At 43.4% G+C, this 10,042-nt stretch overlaps 1 protein-coding gene across 1 annotated transcript in view; it reads right to left on the bottom strand.

Annotated features, from left to right (window-relative positions):
• LOC111951974 (BCL2/adenovirus E1B 19 kDa protein-interacting protein 3) overlaps positions 1 to 5,701 on the bottom strand; it is a 13,365-nt gene extending 7,664 nt beyond the window's left edge. The window contains exons 1-2 of the mRNA XM_023970362.2: positions 5,489 to 5,701; positions 4,940 to 5,099 (exon numbers count right to left, since the gene is read on the bottom strand). Of these exons, the coding sequence (XP_023826130.1) occupies positions 4,940 to 5,099; positions 5,489 to 5,531 (203 nt within the window). The 5' untranslated portion in view covers positions 5,532 to 5,701. The remainder of the gene's footprint in view (positions 1 to 4,939; positions 5,100 to 5,488) is intronic.
• Positions 5,702 to 10,042: the final 4,341 nt, after the last annotated feature.

The raw sequence follows: 10,042 nt of genomic DNA, 5'->3' as shown, positions 1-10,042 counted from the left end.
TAAATTGATTTTATTGATGTATTATATTAAGTTAAAATAAGTGTTCATTCAGTATTGTTGTAATTGTCATTATTACAAATAAATGTATATAAAAAATAATTAAAAATAAAATAAATAAATACATTTTTATTATTATTATTATTATTATTATTATATATTTTTTTTAAATCGGCCGATTAATCGGTATTGGCTTTTTGGCCCTCCAATAATCGGTATCGGTGTTGAAAAATCATAATCGGTCGACCTCTAATGTGGATAATGACAAATACCTAGGTGTCTGGTTAGACTGTAAACTCTCCTTCCAGACTCATATTAAGCATCTCCAATCCAAAATTAAATCTGGAATTGGCTTCCTATTTCACAACAAAGCATCCTTCACTCATGCTGCCAAACATACCCTCGTAAAACTGACTATCCTACCGATCCTTGACTTCGGGGATGCCATTTACAAAATAGCCTCCAACACTCTACTCAGCAAATTGGATGCAGTCTATCACAGTGCCATCCATTTTGTCACCAAAGCCCCATATACTACCCACCACTGCGACATGTACAGTCGTGGCCAAAAGTTTTGAGAATGACACAAATATTAATTTTCACAAAGTTTGCTGCTTCAGTGTCTTTAGATATTTTTGTCAGATGTTACTATGGAATACTGAAGTATAATTACAAGCATTTCATAAGTGTCAGGGACTTTTATTGACAATTACATGAAGTTGATGCAAAGAGTCAATATTTGCAGTGTTGACCCTTCTTTTTCAAGACCTCTGCAATCCGCCATGGCATGCTGTCAATTAACTTCTGGGCCACATCCTGACTGATCGCAGCCCATTCTTGCATAATCAATGCTTGGAGTTTGTGGGTTTTTGTTTTTCCACCCGCCTCTTGAGGATTGACCACAAGTTCTCAATGGGATTAAGGTCTGGGGAGATTCCTGGCCATGGACCCAAAATATCAATGTGTTGTTCCCCGAGCCACTTAGTTATCACTTTTGCCTTATGGCAAGGTGCTCCATCATGCTGGAAAAGGCATTGTTCTTCACCAAACTGTTCCTGGATGGTTGGGAGAAGTTGCTCACAGAGGATGTGTCGGTACCATTCTTTATTCATGGCTGTGTTCTTAGGCAAAATTGTGAGTGAGCCCACTCCCTTGGCTGAGAAGCAACCCCACACATGAATGCTCTCAGGATGCTTTACTGTTGATATGACACAGGACTGATGGTAGCACTCACCTTGTTTTCTCAGGACAAGCTTTTTTCCGGATGCCCCAAACAATCGGAAAGGGGATTCATCAGAAAATATGACTTTACCCCAGTCCTCAGCAGTCCAATCCCTGTACTTTTTGCAGAATATCAGTCTGTCCCTGATGTTTTTCCTGGAGAGAAGTGGCTTCTTTGCTGCCCTTCTTGACACCAGACCATCCTCCAAAAGTCTTCGCCTCACTGTGCGTGCAGATGGACTCACACCTGCCTGCTGCCATTCCTGAGCAAGCTCTTTACTGGTGGTGCCCCGATCCCGCAGCTGAATCAACTTTAGGAGACGGTCCTGGTGTTTGCTGGACTTTCTTGGGCGCCTTGAAGCCTTCTTCACAACAATTGAACCGCTCTCCTGGAAGTTCTTGATGATCCGATAAATGGTTGATTTAGGTGCAATCTTACTGGCAGCAATATCCTTGCCTGTAAAGCCCTTTTTGTGCAAAGCAATGATGACGGCACGTGTTTCCTTCCAGGTAACCATGGTTGACAGAGGAAGAACAATGATTCCAAGAACCACCCTCCTTTTGAAGCTTCCAGTCTGTTATTCAAACTCAATCAGCATGACAGAGTGATCTCCAGCCTTGTCCTCGTCAACACTCACACCTGTGTTAACGAGAGAATCACTGACATGATGTCAGCTGGTCCTTTTGTGGCAGGGCTGAAATGCAGTGGAAATGTTTTTTGGGGGATTCAGTTCATTTGCATGGCAAAGAGGGACTTTGCAATTAATTGCAATTCATCTGATCACTCTTCATAACATTCTGGAGTATATGCAAATTGCCATCATACAAACTGAGGCAGCAGATTTTGTGAAAATTAATATTTGTGTCATTCTCAAAACTTTTCGCCACGACTGTATGCTCTCGTTGGCTGGCACTCGCTTCATATTCATCGCCAAACCCACTGGCTCCAGGTCATCTATAAGTCTTTGCTAGGTAAAGCCCCGCCTTATCTCAGCTCACTGGTCACCATAGCAGCACCCACCCATAGCACGCGCTCCAGCAGGTATATCTCACTGGTCACCCCCAAAGGGGATTCTCTGCTGCCAATGACTGGAACTAACTGCAAAAATCACTGAAGCTGGAGACTCATATCTCCGTCACTAACTTTAAGCACCAGCTGTCAGAGCAACTCACAGATCACTGCACATAGCCCATTTGTAAATAGCCCATCCAACTACCTCATCCCCATACTGTTAATTATTTTATGTATTTTGCTCCTTTGCACCACAGTATCTCTACTTGCACACTCATCTTCTGCACAGCTATCACTCCAGTGTTTAACTTCTATATTGTAATTATCTCGCCACTATGGCCTATTTATTGCCTTACTTATCTTATCCTACCTCATTTGCACACACTGTAATATACTTTTTCTATTATATTATTGACTGTATGTTTGTTTATTCCATGTGTAACTCTGTGTTGTTGGTTGTGTCGCACTGCTTTGCTTTATCTTGGCCAGGTCGCAGTTGTAAATGAGAACTTGTTCTCAACTAGCCTACCTGGTTAAATAAAGGTGAAAAAAATAAAATACAGATAGGCTGTGTACAGCTGCAGCGATCAGTAAGCTGCTCTGACAACTGATGCATGAAGTTAGTGAGGGAGATATAAGTCTCCAACCTCAGTGATTTTTGCAAGGCCTTTAAACAGGTAAACATTCACAAAGTCGCGGGGCCAGAATGATTACCAGGACATTTTCAACCTATCCCTGACTGAGTCTGTAATACCTACATATTTCAAGCAGACCACCATAGTCCCTGTGCCCAATTGTGCGAAGGTAACCTGCCTAAATGATTACCGACCCGTAGCACTCACATTGGTAGCCATGAAGTGCTTTGAAAGGCTGGTCATGGCTCACAGCAACAGCATCCTCCCGGATACCCTAGACCCACTCCAATTCGCATACCGCCCAAACAGATCCACGGATGACGCAATCTCAACCGCACTCCACACTGCTCTTTCCCACCTAGACAAAAGGAACACCTATGTGAGAATGCTGTTCATTGACTACAGCTCAGCGTTCAACAGCATAGTGCCCACAAAGCTCATCACTAAGCTAAGGACCCTGGGACTAAACACCTCCCTCTGCAACTGGATCCTGGACTTCCTGATGGGCCACCCCCAGGTGGTAAGGGTAGTAGGCAACAACCCGTCTGCCACGCTGATCCTCAACACTGGGGCCCCTCAGGGGTGTGTACTTAGTCCACTCCTGTACTCCCTGTTCACCCACGACTGCATGGCCAAACACGATTCCAACACCATCATTAAGTTTGCTGACGACACAACAGTGGTAGGTCTGATCACCGACAACAATGAGAAGGGCCTATAGGGAGGAGGTCAGAGACCTGGCAGTGTGGTGCCAGGACAACAACCTCTCCCTCAATGTGAGCAAGACAAAGGAGCTGATCGTTGACTACAGGAAAATTTAACATCAACATCAATGGGGCTGTAGTGGAGTGGGTCGAGAGCTTCAAGTTCCTTGGTGTCCACATCACCAACGAACTATCATGGTCCAAACACACCAAGACAGTCGTGAAGAGGGCACGACAAAACCTTTTCCCCCTCAGGAGACTGCAAATATTTGGTATGGGTCCCCAGATCCTCAATAAGTTCTACAGCTGCACCATTGAGAGCATCCTGACCGGTTGCGTCACCGCCTGGTATGGCAACTGCTCGGCATCTGACCGTACGGTGCTCCAGAGGGTAGCGCGTACGGCCCAGTACATCACTGGGACTAAGCTTCCTGCCATCCAGGACCTATACAATAGGCGGTGTCAGAGGAAAGCCAATAAAACTGTCAAGTGGCTCCAGTCACCCAAGTCATAGACTTTTTTTCTCTGCTACCGCACGGCAAGTGGTACCGGAGCGCCAAGTCTAGGTCCAAAACACTCCTTAACAGCTTCTATCCCCAAGCCATAAGACTGCTGAACAATTAATCAAATGGCCACCGGACTATTACATTGACCCCCCCCTCCAATTGTTTTGTACACTGCTGCTACTTGCTGTTTATTATCTATGCATAGTCACTTCACCCCTACCTACATGTACAATTACCTCAACTAACCTGTACCTCCGCACACTGACTCGGTACCGGTACCCCCTGTATATAGCCTTGTTTTTGTTATTGTGTTACATTTCCTAATTTTTTTATTGAATTTTTACTTTAGTTTATTTGGTAAATATTGTCTTAACTCTTCTTGAACTGCATTGTTGGTTAAAGGCTTGTAAGTAAGCATTTCACGGTAAGGTCTACACTTGTTGTATTCGGCGCATGTGACAAATAAAGTTTGATTTGATTTAGTTTTCAAAGAGATGGTATAGTGCGTTCAGAATTCTATAACCTGAAGCATGTGCACAAGATAAAAATACGGGTTTACACAGTTCTGCACATGCTTCAGATGATAGAAATCTGAAAGCACTACCAGGGCTTTGAAACGTTTATTTAATTATACTCTCCTGTGGATATATTGTTTCACATTCCTAACCCCAAAAGGTCCAACTGCATGGGCAACAGGTAGTTTAAAATATAACTGTATTCAACATTCTTGCTTGTAGAGGTCGTGAGAGGTAACTTCCCTGATAGAAACACTCATTTCTGACCGACATATAATTCAATGCAATTCATCTTCTGGTTTCCTGAGACACTAAGGCTCAGCACTGTAACCATTTTCTTTCCCCATACCTGTCACATTGTGAGCTTCCTCTCGAGGTACTCCTGCTTGACTCGTGTTGGGCGTCTAGTAGTAACTTCTCCAGGTCTACATCAAGAGTGGTTGTTGAGATCTGCTCCTGGCACACCTGACTCCCACTGCCAATGTTATAGTGCAGCTCCACCCAGGAACCTGGGGAAACATATTACCCACAGATAGATAGAAACTAGTTTGGCAACTTAGCTAGTAACGTTAGCTAGATATTTTCCTTTGTCGCGTTTAGTGTTGAATCTTGCCAATCAGGAATGAACGGAGGTATAACGTGATCCAATTCCGTGAGAAATATAAATGTAGGACTATGTTAACAGTCATAGGGCTAGTTAGTTACGTTAGCTATTATTTGACAGGCCTTAACAATATTCCCCTGACCTGATAATTCCAGTTGAGACCAACATTAGCTGAACTAACGTTAGGTATATTAGCTAGTTTGTTAGTCAACTATATAGACTTACATAAAAATTATGTGGTCAGCTAACGTTAGCTAAAAAGTACCGTATTTGATATTTAATTTCTGTACTGACCCTGCAAGTTCTCCTCATACGGAATTTCCTTCTGAAGCGACATGTTTATTTAAAACGCGTTCGAATCTACCGATAGAGCTCTGTCGACGAACTATGAAAACGTTTGGTCTTATATTAATCGATCACACAAGTAAGCACTAGAAGTTGTTGTGCAACACTACCAGGCAGCAGGAAAACAATTATAACGAAATCTTTTGTTGACATCGGCTAACTGAAATGTGATTGGCTAGTAACTTATGGGCTGTCGTTGGTGAACATCATGCATGCGCTGCTCACATGTACACTACTAGCACAGTGTGTACGGTCTTTGGTCAGAGGAAGAGAAAATTCGTCTCCCTCAAGCAGGTGGCGTTTATCACCCAGGAATCGATATTTTTTTTGTATGGAGGTCAAGAGAGAGTCAAATTTGGTCAACAAAAAAACGAGTGTCTTATTTACTGTGTCAGGTTTATTTGATTGAATATACGTTCCGTAATGCTTAGGTTGTTACGAATGCACTGATATAAGTAGGATACATGACATCCCCGCAATGTTTAGGGAAAAAAACACTTTATATCGGAGTTGTGTCGAGATGACTATGCATATTCATAACATGAGGCTAGTAGCATAGCATCTCTATCCATTGAATACAAATGATTGACGTCAACAACCCTTATCGAATATTCAATTATTAAAATAATGAGATGTATCTACCAATCCAAAGAAAGGATAGGCGGGAGCTAGACAGCCCGCTGTGCTGCTTTGTGGACAACTAATCCAACTGTTAGGGCAGAAAGACAATTATCTTGACATTATATCCATAATATTTGTTTATGTACGAATGCACTGATATAAGTGCACACTTGGAGCTGGTCGTCACTAGTTACAATAGCCACAAAGTCACAAACCCCACCTATTTCTACAATTAGAAACAGTGGGTTAACTGCCTTGTTCAGGGGCAGAGTGACAGATTTTTACCTTGTCAGCTCAGGGATTCAATCTTGCAACCTTTCGGTTACAAGTCCAATGCTCTAACCACTAAGCTACCTGCCGCTCCAGCTTGAGGCTCGTGGGGCGTTTAATCCCTGAACAGTGCCTGACAGGCAAAACTGTCTCCCAGGCTGCATGCTGCCCCCAAGACCAGAGCCAATCGCATGCAAGGAACAACGAGCCATCGAGTGACAGTCAGAGACAGAAAGCCATCTAATGCACATTCAAATGTCATAAATCAACACTGCAGAGCTCTCCCTATCCTCTGCCTGATTGTTTTACTGCTTTTGATATCTGGCAATGTGCATGTACACCCTGGCCCATCTAACGTTGCTAGGCCCAATTCTGACTTGTGCTCCAATATCTGCTTCACTGATTTCTGCTCTCATAAAAGCCTGGGTTTTCTGCACGTTAACACTAGAAGCTTATTACCTAAAATTTATAAATTGAAAGTGTGGGTTCACAGCTCCAATCCAGATGTGTTGGTCATTACTGAGACATGGTTAAGAAATAGTTTTTTGAACACTGATGTTAACCTTTCTGGTTATAACCTTTTTCGGCTAGACAGATCTTCTGAAGGTGGTGGAGTGGCAATCTTTACCAAGGATCACCTTCAGTGCTCGGTCGCCTCTACCAAGTCTGTCCCCAAATCATTTAATATGCTGTTTTTAAGCATTAACTTTCAAATAGCTCTTTGTTGCCTTTGCTGGGTGTAATCGTCCACCATCAGCACCGGCCTCTACTCCAAATGCACTATGCACTCTCCTGGCCCCATACACTAAATCCGAATTTGTCCTGCTAGGTGACCTAAACTGGGACATGTTTAAACCACCTGTCGAAGTCCTAAAGCAATGGGACTCCCTAAATCTTTTTCAGATTATTAACAATCCCACAAGATAACTCCGGGGGGAAAAAAACAGAAAAGATTACTCTCCTTGATGTTATCCTCACAAATAATCCTGACAGGTATCAGTCTGGTGTTTTCTGTAATGACCTTAGTGATCAATCTTTTACAGCCTGTGTTTGTAATGGCTGCTCAGTGAAATGACCTGTCCTGATTTGTCATAGACGCTTGCTAAAAAACTTTAATGAGCAAGCTTTCCTTCATGATCTGGCCTCTGTAAATTGGTATAGAATCAGCTTGATCCCCTCTGTCGAAGGGGATCAAGTTTTTTTTTTTTTCAGTGGTATTGTTGACAAATACGCCCCCATAAAGAAAATGAGAATTAAAAACAGGTTCAGTCCCTGGTTCGACCGTGATCTGGCAGAGTTACTCCACCTCAAGAATTCCATTTGGTGAAAGGCTCGGCACACGCATACTCAGGCTGACTGGCTTTAGTTCAGGCAAATGAGAAATAAGTGCACTCAGGCTATCCGGAAGGCCAAAATTAGTTACTTTAAGGAGCAGTTCTCTCTCTGTGGGTCTAACCCCAATAAGTTCTGGAAAACGGTTAAAGACCTGGAGAATAAACCCTCCTCCTCACAGCTGCCCATGTCCCTTAATGTTGATGATGTGGTTGTTACTGACAAGGAGCACATGGCTGAGCTCTTTAATCACCACTTCATTAAGTCAGGATTCCAATTTGACTCAGTCATGCCTCTTTGCCCGTCTAACATTTACTCATCTCCCACCCCTTCTAATGTGACTAGCTTCTCCCTCTTTTACCCCTGCCCCACTGCAAAGGTTCTCCCTGCAGGCGGTCACTGAGTCCAAGGTGCTAAAGGAGGTACTTAAACTTGACCCCAAAAAAACATCTGGGTCAGATGGTTTAGAGACCCTTTCTTCTTTAAGGTTTCTGCTCCTATCATCGCCAAGCCTATCTCTGACCTTTTTAACCTCTCTCTCCTCTCTGGGGAGGTTCCCATTGCTTGGAAGGCAATGACGCTGCATCCGTTATTTAAAGGAGGAGATCAAGCTGATCCTAAATGTTATAGGCCAATTTCTATTTTCCGCTGTTTACCAAAAGTGTTGGAAAAACTTGTCAATAATCAACTGACTGGCTTTCTTGATGTCTATAGTATTCTCTCTGGTATGCAATCTCGTTTCCACTCAGTTTATGGATGTGTCACTGCAACCTTAAAGGTCCTAAATGATGCCACCATTGCCCTTGATTCTAAGCAATGTTATGCTGCTATTTTTATTGACTTAGCCAAAGCTTTTGATACGGTAGACCATTCCATTCTTGTGGGCCGGCTAAGGAGTATTGGTGTCTCTGAGGGGTCTTTGGCCTGGTTTGCTAACTACCTCTCTCAAAGAGTGCAGTGTACTGTATAAAGTCAGAACATCTGCTGTCTCAGCCACTGCCTGTCACCAAGGGAGTACCCCAAGGCTCGATCCTAAGCCCCATTCCATTATCTTGGTGTTAATGGACTTCCCCTTTGAGTTGTCTTGCTGAAATGTTCTTACTCTTTCAAATGACTGCTCGACTTGAACTTGTTTAGTTGTTGGTGTGCGCTTAGTATTCTTCTGCTTTTGTTCTGTGTAGCGCTGTATTTTTCGTGGCGTCATTACGTCATCTACCTACGTTATATAGGTATGCAAGTCAGCTTTGAAATCGGTTTTGCACATCGCCATTAAACTAGACATCGGGATGATGCTGATGTTGGCATTTTTAGCTAATATCGTACGATTCTGATATGCTTACTGATATATCGTGCATCCCTAGTCCTTAGCTTAGTGATGAGCTTTGTGAGCACTATGCTGTTTAACGCTGAGCTTTAGTTAATGAACAGCATTCTCACATAGGTGTTCCTTTTGTCCAGATGAAAAAGGGCAGTGTGGAGTGCAATTGAGATTACGTCATTTGTGGATCTGTTGGGGCGGTATGCGAATTGGAGTGGGTCTAGAGTTTCCGGGATTATGGTGTTGATGTGAGCCATGACCAGCCTTTCAAAGTGCTTCATGGCTACTGATGTGAGTCGTACAGGGCAGTAGTCATCTAGGCAGGTTACCTTCGCTTACTTGAGCACAGGGACTATGGTGGTCTGCTTGAAACATGTAGGTATTACAGACTCGATCAGGGAGAGGTTGAAAATGCAGTGAAGACATTTGCCAGTTCGTCCTCGCATGCCCTGAGTACACGTCCTGGTAATCCGTCTGGCCGTGCGGCCTTGTGAATGTTGACCTATTTAAAGGTCTTGCTCACATCGGGTATGGAGAGCGTGATCACACAGTCATCCGGAACAGCTGGTACTCTCATGCATGCTTTAGTGTTGCTTGCCTTGAAGCAAGCATAAAAGGCATTTAGCTCGTCTGGTAGGCTTGCTTCACTGGGCAGCTCTTGGCTGGGTTTCCCTTTGTAGTCTGTAATAGTTTGTACGCCCTGCCACATCCGACGAGCGTCAGAGCCAGTGTAGTAGGATTCAATCTTAGTCCTGTATTGAATGCTTTGACTATTTTATGGTTAGTCTGAGGGCATAGCGAGATTTCTATAAGCGTCCTGATTAGTGTCCCATGCCTTGAAAGCGGCAGCTCTATCCTTTAGCTCGGTACGGATGTTGCCTGTAATCCAAGTATCAGGAGGATAGAATTAAAGTCAACAAAATGCATTGTGAGCAATTATGTATATTGTGGAAAATACAGCA

Source organism: Salvelinus sp. IW2-2015, linkage group LG25 (assembly GCF_002910315.2).
Source record: "Salvelinus sp. IW2-2015 linkage group LG25, ASM291031v2, whole genome shotgun sequence".
NCBI lineage: Eukaryota > Metazoa > Chordata > Actinopteri > Salmoniformes > Salmonidae > Salvelinus > Salvelinus sp. IW2-2015.
The sequence above is the reverse complement of the archived record's forward strand: the minus strand, read 5'-3'. Positions and strand labels throughout refer to the sequence as shown.